Below are 16,123 nucleotides of genomic sequence, written 5' to 3' on the forward strand. Positions count from 1 at the left end.
GGAACAATCCCTATGTATGCTATGTCATGTTGAGAATCATCTCCAATACATACATGGGCATCAGCACCTGTTTTCAGCTCGTCAAACCACTCGTCATGTGGTGTCATGTGATTTGAGGCACTAGAATCTATATACCAAACATCATCAGACTTTTCTTGCTACTTGCCCTTGTTGTGTACATAAGTCATAGCAAAGAGTCTCTCACCAGTCTAAGGCTCTACATGACTAGAAGATGCATAGTGACCTTGCTGTCTACCCTTATGATCAACCTACTTTTTCTAGCACTCTTTTGCAATGTGGACATACTTGCCATAGTAATGGCAATCTTTATGCTTATTTGCATTTTCATGAGTAGGCTAAGTGTGCTAGGATCATTTGCCACTAGACCAAGATCTCCCCCTCGCACGAGAGTATCCACCACCTCTACTAGCAAATCCTTGCTCACTCTACCCATGGTGAGGTGCATGTTGCTAGGTTCCCCTACCATGACTAGAACCTCAGCTATGATGAGCATGACCTCATTGATTAGAATAAAACCCAGCATCTTTGTTTTTAGAGCTACTCGAGCTTGTAGTCAAACCCAATTTCACTTCTTCATGGATAAGTAAGGATACAAATTCATTAAAGTTAGGCATTTTAGCCCTAACTAAAATTAACATATCGAAGGACTTGTATTTAGGCCCTAGACCATTTAGGGTCACAACCACCAAATCCTCATCATCTACCTCAGTCCAGTAGATGCTAGTTGATCCGCAATAGTCTTTATCTCAGTCACATAGTCCTGAATAGATAGTCCTTTCCTGTCAATTGTGTTAAACTTATGCTTCGGCTGTATTTTTCTAGCACTAGTGGTAGTACCATAGTATCTCATTAGAATATCCCATGCATCCTTTGGTGAGCTTCAATTCATTATTTGCATAACCATAGCATCGAAAATACATAGGGATAGCCAATGTAGTACCCTTCGAGCTCTCTCAGTCCATGCTTGATGTACCCTAAACTGATCAAAAGAAGCCATGGTACTGAAAAGGAATACAAATATGTCATGACCAACCAAACCATATTTGGAGGGCCCTTTCTCTCATGGAATACTCTCCTATACAAGAGTAAACTTGACCTTGAAATTACTGTTGCTTTAGGTCTATACAATGTAGTAAACCTAAGTGGGTGCTTAGTGGCAACCACTCACACATACAAGATCCACACAATTAGAACCACAACATGCATGCATAAATGCATGTGCACACATGCGCGCGCGCGCACACACACACACACACATGAGGCAATGCAAATATCGAATTCCTTGACATAGACACACACCTTTGCACAAACACCAAGTTTGTCTTTGTACCAAAAAATAAGGGTGTCATAGAAGTGGACACCATAATGTGTGCTTGTCAATTGATGCACCTACTTGAATGCATTGTTATAGAGCCCAAAGAAGCACCAATGCCCACTATAGAAAAAAGAAACCACATGTTAGAGACCCTAAACCCTAAACTTAACACGAAATAGATAATGAATTGTGAAATGGCTTATTGTTTGACGATTGGAAGCATTATCTAAAGTCAATGTACTCTAACATGGGGCCAATTGGTGTCTTTGTAGACTTCCCATGGTACGTCACCACCAATAACCACAACAAACTCACAAAGAATATCTTGTCCAAGACAGGGGTAGGGAAAGTGTTGGCCATCCAAACATAACCGAGTCCGTTCCACGGTTGCAAGCCTCACCATGCAATAGTTCAATCCACTAGTGATGATCCATCAATGTGTGTGTGGAGAAAGGCATGAGGCCTTTGTGTAAGAGAGTAATTGAGAGAGCAAGTGTTGGACAAAAGAGGGCAATGGCAAGAGTTAAGTGGGATGGCAAGTAGAGGGTGAAGGACTTAGAAGAGAGTGACCCTTCCCTCCTTGTGTGAGTAGTCACATCTAATAGAAGTGGCTCTTCTTACTTGAGATGTACGATATGAGCCATCCCATGCCATCATTTGATGTTAAAAATGCACATGTGTCTTTGAATCTAAAAGATATTGTGGCATGTACGGCATGTTATCCCACCTCATTGTTGTCCAACCCAATATGCAGATTGACATAGCATGGAACTTTGGGCCTCTTGCCATTTGTCCATTAGTGATTGCATTTATTATAAGAAGGGGTAGAAGGTAGTGTGAAGGATATAAAAAACTTTTCTTTGACATGTTTGGAGGGCTTTCTCACATAAGCTGTGCCCCCTTCCATCTGCATTTAATACCAATGAATTTTGCTCCTTGCACTCTAAAGTGTGCCTTGTTTTTCTAACTATTCCTCAGGCTGGTTACACACCAAGTAATGGACGGCCAACCCCTGCCCACAGTGTGGGCATGCACTTTTTGAAACTGGGCACGAACATGGCGAACATGGGCGTCATACCTTTACACATTAAATAGACACAGTTTGTAAAAAAATAAAAAAGAATAAACTTATAAATCTTTTGGTTGGTTGCAAATGCAAAAAGTGCACCCTTGTCCGCCATACAAAGTGAGCAAGGGAGACTCCCCGTCCAAAAGTGGGCGGGAGTTCACCTGTTTAGTAGGTAAACAACAGGTCATGTCCTCTCCAATGTGTAAAAGACTGCGAACACCCAACCCTTAAATAGCTATTTTGATTGGTTAAAGCTTACAAAGTGGGTGTCCCTTTTTTGGTGTGTGACTGACCTTATTTGAGTACAGTTTGCAAACGGGCTGAGAGTTTCTAAAGTCATGCTTAACTCTTAACTTGACCCTCTCTGCAAAACCCCTCGTAGCTCGTGGTGTAGGCATTAGAAGCAACTCACGGTATGAGCCGCAAGATCCATTAGGGATCGGACGGCGGAGGCGGAAGGAACGAGGTTTAGGGTTTTATCTGAAAAGCCTTCGATAACATAAAACTTATTCTCTCTTCGCGCGGCCTGTCTCTTTCTCTTTCTCTCTCTCTGTCTCTCTTTCTTTTAACACAGAGGAGGAGGACGGCCGCGCAGAGCCCCCCCTGAAACCCTAACCCTAGCCTCTGCCTGCCTGCCTGCTGCCATGCCTCCCAAACTCGACCCCTCGCAGGTGGTGGAGGTCTTCGTCCGCGTGACCGGAGGAGAGGTCGGCGCGGCCTCGTCCCTGGCCCCGAAGATCGGACCTCTTGGCCTCTCCCCGAAGAAGGTCGGAGAGGACATCGCTAAGGAGACCGCCAAGGACTGGAAGGGCCTCCGCGTCACTGTCAAGCTCACCGTGCAGAACCGCCAGGCCAAGGTCGCCGTCGTTCCCAGCGCCGCCGCCTTGGTCATCAAGGCCCTCAAGGAGCCCGAGCGTGACCGCAAAAAGACCAAGAACATCAAGCACAACGGCAACATTGCCCTTGACGACGTCATTGAGATCGCCAGAATAATGCGCCCCCGCTCCATGGCCAAGGAGCTTGCCGGCACCGTTAAGGAGATCCTTGGTACCTGCGTCTCTGTTGGCTGCACTGTCGATGGCAAGGACCCCAAGGATCTGCAGAAAGAGCTGGATGATGGCGAGGTTGACATCCCTGAAGAGTAAGACGTGGACTTTTTTTTGGCTGCAGTAACTTCCTGTAGCCTCAGGTGTATACCAGGTGTGACACATGAGAGGCAAACATGGAACATCGAGATGTTCAATTGTTTTTCGGGTACTTAGTAACATTTTGGAATTAGACCAAGTTTTTTCTTCTTGTAGCGGAGATTTTGAGATAATCAAAGTAATCCCTATTTACGCTACCGATTCACTTTTGTTATTGCACAAGTTGTGATCCGAATGGTAACCGTCAAGGGGTTTTATTCATCCTGTTAAACGGTAGGAGACATGGGAGACAAATATGGGAAATTGAAATCAGCAATTGTTTGTAGGGTAAATAATAACATTTTTAGGGTAGACAATGTTTTTCTTGTAGTGGGGTTTTTGAGATAGTCAAAGAAATCTCTATTTTAGATGCCGATTGGCTTTTGCTGTTGCTGTTGATTGTGTTTCCCATTACTTGAATTATGTTTGGGATGATATTTTCGGAGCTTACATTAAGACGAAGCTAGTGTTTTCATCGGTTTCTGGCTTTGCTGTCTGTCAGTGCCTGACGTTCTGGATATTATTTAGTTACCAGTCCAAGCTTCAAGTTTTTTGCAACATAAATGGTAGCTGTTTAACCTTTATATTGGGGTTTTTTTGTATGGAAGTAAATGATGTTACTACCTTTCAGATGTGATTTTGTACCCGTCCGTTGAACAAGGGGTTTCTTATGGATTAATATTCACAGGCCATATGTGAATATTACAGATCTGCTGGTTGGGAGCATTGAATCTCCAATCTAACTGTTGTCATTGAGTTTGATCTGTTGGCGGAGATGTTGATCCTTGCCTGTACCATATGTTAGTTTTCTTCTGGTGCTTGTGTAAACCTAGGACAAATGTAAAAATATAGTCTGTCATTGTTCATGTTCTTGTGCTGAAAGTCTGTATTGAATGGATGCATGGTTGTCGAATATGAGAATCGGGAGCTTCATATGTTCCAGTCCACCAGGTCAGAATCTACTGCTGAATGTGATACTGTGTCATTAATGTAATTTACTTATCTGTGAAATGGTGTTTGAAAAAGCTTGTGTTTTATATTCAAGTTTGACCTCTGATGGCTCAATTTATGAATATCTCCTGGTTATACAGCCACAGATAATATCTTGATACCTCATCTGCTCAAGCCTTTGAAAAAGTATATTGTTCTCAAATTAAACTTGCAGGTATGTAGAATTCATAGGATTTTTGGGCTATTGTAGGACAGAGGAATCTCTGCCATAATTTGCTTTACTGGTTAGAAGAGCGTGCAGGCTATTCTTACACAGATGACATGAAGCTCAGTGTAAGCTTCTGTGCACATGCTCTGCCTAGATATATTACCCATGGGTTATGCCACTAATCATAAACCATCTACATTGTGTCCAAAATAAAGTAAGGTCTGGTTTTGGCAAAACCTTTTTTAGGGATCTGCTTTATAGAAAAAAATTTATTGATATATGTATTGATTTTCCCTGTATATCTGATGGCAGAGTAGGACCTTTAGGCAATTTGTCTCTTGTTCATCATATTCCTGTTCTCCCTCAACATACCAGGCTGTTTGCTTTTAAACTTGGATTCTGTGGTAACAACGTATAGGACTATGGGCAACATGGATGCTCATCTTCTGGATAAGAAGTCTAGTTTGCCTAGATTGTTTTAGCAATGAACTACATGATTACCTGAACCTATCTTTTCATGTACTACCCAATTCATGTACTGTGATCTTTGGTCTGCTACCCAATTCATGTACTGTGTACACAGCAGGTATTCCTTCAAGCACATGTTGCATCCTATCCTTTCATGTACTACCCAATTCATGTACTGTGATCTTTGGTCTGCTACCCAATTCATGTACTGTGTACACAGCAGGTATTCCTTCAAGCACATGTTGCCATTTGGTTATTTTGGTTTGACAGTGACTCCTGCTGTGGGTCAAACAGTCTTTAAATGCTCCTGACGTGTAGGAGTATGGTAAATAATAAATGATAATTATGCTGTCAACTTCCCAGTTAAGAACACCAGAGCGAGACCATTAGTCAAAACTTTCTTTTATGCTTCTGGTGGAAAGCAGTGGTACTGGTTCTGGTTTTTTAATCAAGTATAATGCCTTCGCTTATAGTCATAAGAGATGTTTCCATAGAAGTTTATTGGGGGAACATGCGGTTTACAAATAGTGCAGAAAGAGTTTTGTTATAGACATTTTGCCACAATGATATACTCAATAAACATCCTGCTATCTTTCCACAGTTGTTGGGCTTACCATCGGTAGTACTTCATTTTAGGTGCCAATCAATGCTGAAGAAGTAAACAGACTCTAGAACTATATTATATTGGTTTCAAACTTATTCCTAACCCTCTCATCTTGGAGCTTTTGGTTTTATTATGATATAAATGTTGGTGCTTTTGCATTCTTCTGAAGCTATTGGATGTAGGATGTATTGCAGATGGTTAAGTGTTATGGCATTTTTGGCAGGTGGGACCTTGGTTTGTTCCACATTAATCAATGTTGACCCCTTATGTAGCGATCTTTTCAATATGAATGAAAAATTGTATGAGTGACCCTAGTGTTATGGCATTTTTGGCAGGAGGGACCTTGGTTGGTTCCACATTAATCAATGTTGACCCCTTATGTAGCAATCTATTCAATATGAATGAAAAATCGTATGAGCGATCTTGCAAAACTCTCTTATTATGCATGGCTTGAAATGTTATTTTTTCCATTGATTAATATTTAGTTTGTTTTTAGTTGGCATTGAAAAAATGCCTCCACCTTGCAAAAGGGCTTTGCAGCTATATCATGGTGTCATTGCTAGAAGCACCTACTCAGGGAGTAGTAATGATTCTAAGCCTTGTTTGGTTTTCACGTTGTGTGATTCCTTACACCTTGTGGTGAACCCTCTTGCGGTATTACGAGGGTAGTCTTTGGATATGCTTATGTTGTATTGTCCGTCCATTGAGTAATTCAAGAGTACACCCCCTCCCCCTTGCAAAAGGGCTTTGTAGCTATATCATGGTGTCATTGCTAGAAACACCTACACAAGAAGCATAAACGACTCGCAGCCTTGCTTGGTTTTCACTTTGTGTGATTCTTTGTATAGCTTGTGGTGAACCATCCTACGGTGTGGTATTGTGAGGGTAGTCTTGGGATATGCTTATGTCATACTGGCTTTTCCATTGAGTAATTCAAGAGTATACCTTGCCTCACATATTGTGTTACCTTTTTATGTTGAGTTGAGTGAGCGATGGAGTGTAGGTTCATGACGATTGATATTAGAGCAACTCTTGCTTGTAGTTGAGTGCTTACAAAAGCAATAGAGAAGATCTGGTGCCTTGAAATTGTGTTGTGAAGATCTATGTTGTCGCTCCGTGTCATGTTGACCCTTGTTGTGATGTCCCTTGGTGTGACCACTTCGGCATGAGCTGCCATTTGAAGACATAATGTGGCTTCCTTGTGGCACAACTATCATTCGAAGTCAAAATGTGGCTTCCTCGTTAGCCATGGTGGTTTCACACCTCGTGTATTATGTCCTTAGCAAGGTTTTACCTTAGTCATGTTAGTTCTATGTGTGAGGCAGCCCTTAGATGCCTCGTGAAGTTATGGTTATGGTAGGCAATTTTCAGTGTGGGCTTGTTGAGGTATTTGTGTGTTATTCTTGTCTTTGGGTTATCTTTGATGCTCACGACCTATGTATGATGGATTTTTATTATTATACAAAAGACTTGACAATTGGTGCCATCATTTGTTATGTTCTTGTACTATTCTCAACATGTTCTTTGTGCTCTACTTCTCATTCTCTGATTATGAGTGTTGAAGTTTGTGTTCTTATGTCTTTATGTGATTATTTGAGTTTCTATGAGTTCCTGATATAAGATTAGGTATTTTCCCATGAGGCAGTCTCTCCTATTATGTATTCTGCATAGATCGGGCATCAACACTTTGGCGATCTTACCATTGCTTCCCTGCTTTTGTGTGTCAAAACACCATCAAAAGTAGCAAAGGTTGATCCTAGAAATTCAAATTTGTTGCATGGAGTAGAATTTCCGTATGGAGCACAATTCTTGCATGAAGCAGATTTTCTAATTCTGACAATCTTATCGATTTCTTGAAGTAGTGGCAGACTACTTCAAGCAGCATGATGCTATTTAAATGATTAATTATGCATTTCTACATATATGTTAGAGACTCACTCGTACCTATCAAATGTTATTCTAACTTGAAGCAGATCTAGAGAATTAAAAGAGTTATTGGTAGGACAACAACAAGGGTTATTGCAGAATGATGGTGGTGAAGCAGGAGGAATTGACACTCGGGGTGAAGAGGAGTTTCCACCGTTTGGAGAGGAGTTCTAGGATGGTGGTACCTTTGCTGATATCACTACTGTGTATCATTCCCTTGTTATATCTATTGAATCTCCTTCAAGTTCTCTTAATGAAGCCAATGGAGTGCCTAACTTGGAAGATCTTTCAACTCCAAACCGTGCATAAGCAGAAAGATTACATCTGGTGTTAGAAAGTGCAGTCCAGTTAAGGAGACAAGTAGTTACAATTTTGATCCTTTCCCTCCATTAAAGAAGAAGAAGAAGCCAATAGCCATGAATCCTAACTGACCACTCAATCCTAGGGGCAAGGCATCTAAGTTATGTAGCACGAAGAAAGAAGACCTAGACTATCATCGCACAGTTTCAGACAAGGTGGGTGGCTAGCGGTTTCAACAATATGATTGGGGGATCATGTCAAACTACAATAGTTTGCAGCAACCTTCAAGGATAAGGCCATGGATTGGTTTAGTACTTTAAGATGTTGGACACTTTACCACATCTGACGGCCTTAAAACTGCTTTCTTAAGCAGATCTAGAAAACATAAGACAACTACAGATGTGTTAAAGAAGTTGAAGCAAATCAAGTAGAAGATAATGCTAGTGCATGATTATGCATAGAAATTTATAAAGCTATTGCGGGGGCAATTGCCAATGTGGAAGTTGGAAATAATAATACCATAGATGTGTTGATTGAAGTAGCACAAAGGGTGGAAAAAAGACTTGGCAAGAGTAGATCCAAGAAGAAGAGTATGCAGGACTTCTCAGACTGTGATTTTGATAATTCTGATTCAGGGAACAACATTGATGAAGAGGATACCTCATCAGGTTCTGAGTCGGATACTAAATCAAGCGACTCGGATGATGACCGGAGTAGATGGTGGCAGACGAGGCATCAAAAGAAATCTAGGAAGGATAAGAGTTCTTCTAAGGATAAGAAGAAGGGGAAAGGAAAATAGGAAAAAATAACATTGGAAAAAAGGTTGGAGAAGAAAATAAAGAAATATTTGTTAGAAATGGGAGTTATGACTACTTCCACGAATGTGAAGTCATGTAGCATATGTCAGAAGGTGGGCCATGAGGCTAGAGAATGCTAGTACAACCCAATGGTGTGGAATACAAGACATTATACAACATCTCCAACGGCACCGGTAAACCAAATTGCACCTAAGATGGCACAACAACGAGGATTCAGAGGCTTTGGGAGAAAGGGTCAGCCACCTAAGCAATGGGGCGATGATAAGCCAAGGCAGTGGAATAATATTGAGCAGAGGCAATAAGGGCCTTGCTACTACTGTGGCAGGCAACATGGGCACATGTCAGGACCTAACTGCGAGCTATGGGTACGCCATAGGGCTAAAAGGGGAATGCTGATTGAAGAGCAACAACAAGAAATGCAACTGGAAAAACTACTCGTGGACAACAACCACCGGTACCCACATTAGTCGTTCTTGTTGAGATGCTTGCAGAAGTCATGGAGGGCCAAGCAACAGGCCACTAGCTGGAGCAGCAAGTTAAATAAGTTTTTCAAAAAGAGGTGCCACGTAAGGGTGTTTTAAATGTAATTAACCATGGGTTCGAGCCGCAGGTAGGCTGTGATTGCTCAAATTGTATAGTTGTGGAAGATTGTCCGGAAGAAACAACATTCTTAGCCATCATAAGGGCTAAAGCTAGGCATAAGATCAATTGGGAGGACTAGGAAAAGGCTCTCGAAGTGGCCTCCAAAGAAATTTTGAAGTTGCAGAAGAAGAATGAGCTAAAACAGTCGAATTTCATAGAATTGCCCCGTGAGGTTCAAGACACTCAATTGCTATATGAGGAAAAACAATAGGATATGCTGCTGACAGGAATGTAGTCTAGTGACCAGCACCAAAGTTTGGATTCATATGATCAGTTTCAGGGTTCTCATGAATTATTTGCTGCATTAGCTAAATCTTCATTACAGCTAACTTTGGAACAAATCCTTGATTTGATTCCAGGATTTAAGTAAAAGCTCATAGCAAAGATTGTGTTAAATCAAGATAAAGTGTGGAAATGTTTTGCTATGGACAGTGGATAGATCTTAGAATGTTAAGCAATGATCCCCATACAGTTGGAGGTGGTAGATTACAAAGTTTCAACAATTCAAGTTGAATACTTGGGTAGCAAGTTTGATTATGTACTACTAGATGGAGGTTCAGGAGTTGATATTCTACCTAAAGAGTTGTATTTGGCACATAAATTGCAAGGACTTATAGCAGCACCATTTCAAGTTAAAATGGCAGATCAGCACAGGCTTCAGCCATTGGGGATATTAAAGAATCAACTTATTCGAGTGGTATGGTTGAAGTTTAAGGTAAGCTTTGGTGTTCTCTGTATGGAAGGTTTAGGGGATTCATATAACATGCTGCTGGGAAGACCTTGGTTTAGATTAGCCAAGTTGAAGCAAGATTGGGGTTTAGAGACGCTAATCATTTCTCATGGTGGTAATGAGGTTAAGGTATCTACTATTAATCAAGTGGTATTGAAACCCAAGTACAGTCCATTAGTTGCTCAGACAATTGAAGTTGCACTTGAGTTTGAAGATGATGAATATGAACTCTTTCTTCCTACTGTTGTACCGGTGTTTCAGATAGATGTTGAAAATAATTTGTCTCAATATACTGTGTTTCTAGGAATATCACTATCAGAAGTGGTTCTACCCATGCAGCAACACAATAACCCTATGTAGCAAAGCAGTGACCCCATAGAGCAAAGTAGTGGCCTCATACAACAAGACATCAACTTGGTTGTAGAAAGCAATGGTAATCCTAAGGGGAGTAAGGGAACTGATATGGAGACTCTTAAAGAGCAAAAAAAGCCTTCATTAGAGACATAGGAGGATCTAGATCGAGCTAGTCAATAAGCTATTATTGATGTAGAGCTGAAATATGAACACACTATGAGTAAGTTAGTTAGAGTGTTTGAAGATGATGTTCCGGAAGTGTATTTGGATGCTGAAACAAGTTCTAAACTGATAAAGGTGAGCATTTTTGTCGAGGAAGACTTCAAGCAGCAATTGATCAATCTATGTAAATTGCTTGGGAGTATAGTGACATGAAGGGATTTGATCCAGGAGTATGTTAGCATAGAATCAACTTAAAGGTAGATGCTAAACCTATTATGCAGAAGAGGTACTGTATGAATTCAAATTATGCTAAACAGGTGAAAGAAGAGATAGACAACAAACTTCTTAGAGTTGGTTTTATCAAACCCGTGAATGAAGTGACTTGGTTGTCACCTATTGTAGTGGTGCCCAAAAAGAATGGCAAGATACATGTTTGTGTGGATTATAGAAAATTGAATGCAACAATAACTGATTCATTTCCTCTTCCATTTATAGATTCTTTATTGGATGATGTAGCATGCCATGAGATCTATAGTTTTCTAGATGGTTTCTTTGGATATAATTAGATGTGAATGCATCCGATGATATGGATAAGATAGCCTTTATAACGGAATGGAGAGCATTTGTACGTATTGTTATGAATTTTGGTTTAAAGAATGAACCACCGGAATTTCAAGGTGTATCTCATAAAACATTTGATCCATATCTTACATCTTTTCTGAGGGTTTTCATAAATGATTTCTATGTATTTGGTAAGAAAGCTGATCATTTGCAGCATCTCAAGCTATGTTTTGAAAGATGCCGTCAATTTGGGATGTCATTTAAACCATTTAAATATGTTTTTAGTGCCAAGAGAGGAGTTCTTTTGGGTCATACTATCTCAGAGGAAGGTATGGCTATTGATTCTAGGAAAATTCAAGCGGTTTAGAAGGCTAATGTACCTTCAATAGTTCAAGAAGTGATGCGCTTTGTGGGGCAAGTGAAATGGCATAGGAGGTATTTGCGATATTTAGCTTATACATGTGCTCCGCTTACATTGCTTACTAAGAAAGGACTTCAGTTTGTTTGGAGGCATGACCAGGATAAAGCTTTTGATATATTGAAGAAGATGTTGGTTGTAGCACCAATTTTACAACCTCCGCAGTGGGATATTCCATTCCATGTATTTGTTGATGCATCTGACATTGCCGTGGGTGCAATTTTGATGCAAGAAAGAGTTGTAGGCTGGGTTAGATCTATCTATATGCAAGTAGAAGGCTTACAACAATTGAGAAGAATTATACAGTAATTGAAAGGAAAGCTCTTAGAATGATATTTGCAGTGCACAAGTTTAAACATTACCTATTGGGGAGTCAAGTAATTTTTCATGTGGATCATCAAGCATTATTATATCTCATCAATAAATTGCAGCTTACAGGACGATTGGCAATGTGGATGCTTCTTTTGCAAGAGTTTGACTACAAAATAGTGCATACACTAGGTAAAGAGTGTGTGGTAGTTGATTTTTTGAGTAGACTTGAGTCAGTGGACCCTGTAGCAGGGGTAAATGATCATTTGCTTGATGGAGATTTGTTCAATGTTCAGGTGAATCAATTCAATTCCTTCTATGATCGAATGTTGAATTTTTTGCTTTATGGAGTGATACTTGTAGAATTGTCAAGAGATTACCATAGAAGGTTGGCATTGTAGAGTAGGCACTTTCATGTTATTATGGGAGTGCTCTATAGGAGGGGCATTGACAATGTGTTAAGGAGATGTGTTAACTGTTGAAGAAGAGCTTGCTGTTCTGCATGAGGCACATGCGGAACTGACACGAGGTCATTTTTTTTGTGAGATTACCGGCAAGAAGATTCTTCAAGCTGGTTTGTGGTGGCCAACTGTACTTAAAGATGCTCATCAGTATGCAAAAGAGTGCATGGTTTGTATGAAGGAAGGTCAACCTTAATCCAGGGACATGATGCATGATCATCTAGTTTTGCTTGTAGAGCCTTTCCAATTGAGGTATTGATTTTGTGGGCCCTATCAAGCCAACTATCCATCAAAGAAAAAACCAATATATTTTGGTATGCATGGATTATTGTACCAAGTGGGTTGAAGCCAAAGCCTTTTGGGACAATAAGGTAGCAAGTGTGGCACAATTTCTCTATTCTAGTATAATGACTCAGTTTGGTTGCGCCATAGAGTTGTTAAGTGACTATGGTAAGCATTTTTTGAATGAAATGATTAAGGAGTTGACTTCTAAACATACGATTTTGCATAAGAAATCCACACCTTATCACCTTCAAGCAAATGGGAAGACCAAGAGTTCTAACAAGATCTTGCTTTGGATCCTTAAGAAGATAGTTGCTGATAACCATAAGGATTGGGATACTAAGTTGGCTTCAACACTGTGGTCTTTTCGTACAGCATATAAGGTTTCAATAGGTTTGACTTTGTTTAAGTTAGTTTATGGACTTGAAGCAGTGATCCCCATGGAGCTTCTAGTTCCTAGCTTAAGAGTGGTAGTTATAGATTATGTCCTTAAGAGTTAGTTCATGACAGGTTGCAGAAGTTGATGAGCTTGAAGAAGATTGGATTATAGCCCATTACCTTTTAGCAGTGGTGTAGTCAAGAAGAGATTCATGGGTAAATTGACACATTAAGAATAAGATAATTAAGGAGGGAGATCTTGTCATGGTCTATAATTCAAAGCTTGGAAAGCATCCGGGAAAGTTGAAGTTGTAGTATACTAGTCTGTATGAGGTTGCCAAAGATGTTGGTCAAGGAACTTTTGTGTTGGGTACTTTGCAGGGTGAAATAATCAAGCCAGTAGTAAATGGGTTTAAACTAAGGAGGTTGATATAACCAGATTATGATGATTTACCTCAAGAAGTTCACTGGGAATCAGGTAAGAAGAGAGATGAAGAATAGGAAGGAAGATGAAGGCGTGGATTCAAAGGATGGCACTGCTGAATGGACGCACCATAGCCTCTTTTTATGGGACAAACAAGGCAAAGAAACATACATCAAATAAAGCCTTAGACTAGGTCATGTATGCATAGTTTATTAAAACCATGGTTGTTGAATACCGTGGTCCCTTTCCACCTATCTCCACCTACCAATACCACCTACTGTAAGTCTATAAAAGGCACTCATCCCTACATTCATTCCATCAAACATTATCAGTCAGTTGTACTTGCATTATGCTTGGATAATATTAGTTGTTCTTCTTTATCAATGCTTCTGCTTCATTATGATTGTCTATTTTCTCATTAGTGATCCTCCATACCATGCATTCTCAGTATTTTAACATGATATCAGAGTGGGTTTTAAGTCAGTGAGTCATCAGGCCACTAATTGAGTCATTCCAGTTTGAATTCATGGCTCCCTTCACTTTCCCACGAATCTTTCACCTACCTCAATAGCTACCCACCTTTAGTGGAGGACTTGAATATCCCTATCTAGGCCTTTTCAGCTCGTGGTGTCTTCTAGGCAAATACTTTCTGACTCAAGGCACTCCTACCCATCACATCAAAGCTCAACATTGTTGATTGTAGGCTCCAGCATTGCACGTTCACTCAATCACTGCTGTTTTCTGCACCCTTTGCCGTTCGAACGTTCGATTCCACCTGCACACATTGCGATGCTGATGAGCATCATAGGGCTTTGATAGCCTACTTCCTAAGCTTCATTTCTATCAATAAAGTTTTGGAAATGATCAAGTATTCAGTTCACAGGAGGTGAAAAACTAGGCTACCCCCTGAAACCCTAATGCAGACTCCATAGCCATCAACCTCAAAGCTCAATTTTTTCTTCATTTTCCTACTTCCTTTGGCTCAGTAATGTCATTGACCCTCTGATCTACTACAACACTGATTTCCCAGCTAAGTTACCACTTCGAATCAGCAAGAAGAAGAGTCAACATCAAGTGCCAACTACATTGTATCTCTTAATACTAGTGTTGATTAACACTAGTCCTCTTGTGTCCTTTGACACACTCAAATTCAACACTTCTGCTGGACTATTCTCGGTTCCTTTTTGTCACTAAATCACCTAGTGCTTCTTAGCACTTGTGCTTAACTAAAATTTGAATTTTTTGGAGCTGATTTGTTGCTGATCTTGCAATCTCAAAATGGGCAAAGACTCTTCGACATCCCGATTCAATGGTGTTGGATTCCATACATGGCCAAAGCCGAAACCTCTGGACATCAAAGCCTCTCTCTTGGAAGAGGAAAATAAGATCAAGAACAAAGGAGAAGCAAGCATCCCAAGAGGAGACCAACAACTTCTCTATGTGAAAGGAGAGAAGAGCGTAGTCTGTGACTTTTGTAAGAAATCTGGGCATATTGAGAAATTTTGCTATGTTAAGAAAAAATCTCAAAGAGCATATCTTGCTACAGTCAAAAGATGAAGACAACATAGAAGAAGAAGGAGAAGAACAACCCTAAGAACAAAAGGATAGGACTCACCAGTCTCTCTTTTGTAGCTCATTTTTTGATGATAGATTTTTTTAAAGTTTAACATGTGGACTTGCCTTATGTTCCCACCATAAGCTCCTAAACTCCTCATGTAGCATATGCACACTACAGCCTCTACACGCTTAGTGAGGCCTTGTAACAGCCTCTAGCTTTGTATGGTTGTTTTTTTTCTTCCATGTCTACACCTAACAAGGTTCTACTCACGATAGCCTTTGTATACTCAGTGTCTTTTCTGGTTGTGATTGAGGAGGGGTGTTGAGAAATGTGCAATCACATCCACCATAGCCTCTTTGTATGGGACAAACAAGGCAAAGAAACATACATCAAATAAAGCCTTAGACTAGGTCATGTATGCGTGGTTTATTAAAACCACGGTTGTTGAATACCATGGTCCCTTTCCACCTATCTCCACCTACCAATACCACCTACTGTAAGCCTATAAAAGGCACTCATCCCCACACTCATTCCATCAGACATTATCAATCAGTTGTACTTGCATTATGCTTGGATAATATTAGTTGTTCTTCTTTATCAATGCTTCTACCTCATTATGATTATCTATTTGCAATAGTGATCCTCCATAGCATGCATTCTTAGTATTTTAACAATACATCCATCGGGCTATGCCAAGTGTTAGCCATGGTGGTTTCACACTTCATGTATTGTGCCCTTAACATGGTTTTACCTTAGTTATATTAGTTCTATGTGTGAGGCAGCCCTTAGGTGCCTCATGAAGTTATGGTTATGGTAGGCAGTTTTCAGCGTGGCTTGCTGAGGCATTTGTGTGTCATTTTCACTTCTAGGTTATCTCTGATGCTCATGATCTATGTATGATGGATTTTCATTATTGTACAACAGATCTGACAGTTGGCGCCATCATTTATTGTGTTCTTGTGCTATTATCAACATGTTCT

General features: G+C 40.3%; 1 protein-coding gene across 1 annotated transcript; it reads left to right on the forward strand.

The window, feature by feature from the left end:
• The first annotated feature begins 2,917 nt into the window (after positions 1-2,917).
• LOC148021908 (large ribosomal subunit protein uL11x) lies at positions 2,918-3,747 on the forward strand. Its single transcript, XM_087697426.1, has one exon. The coding sequence runs from the start codon at positions 3,050-3,052 to the stop codon at positions 3,548-3,550; it is 501 nt and encodes a 166-aa protein (XP_087553552.1). The 5' UTR covers positions 2,918-3,049; the 3' UTR covers positions 3,551-3,747.
• Positions 3,748-16,123: the final 12,376 nt, after the last annotated feature.

This window comes from Lygodium microphyllum, chromosome 17, assembly GCF_053477565.2.
Source record: "Lygodium microphyllum isolate KBCC chromosome 17, Lygodium_microphyllum_v1.1.10, whole genome shotgun sequence".
Taxonomy (NCBI): domain Eukaryota; kingdom Viridiplantae; phylum Streptophyta; class Polypodiopsida; order Schizaeales; family Lygodiaceae; genus Lygodium; species Lygodium microphyllum.

Excerpts from the sequence above, each read along its gene's own strand:
- LOC148021908 (XM_087697426.1), top strand. The coding sequence starts at position 3,050 with ATGCCTCCCAAACTCGACCCCTCGCAGGTGGTGGAGGTCTTCGTCCGC.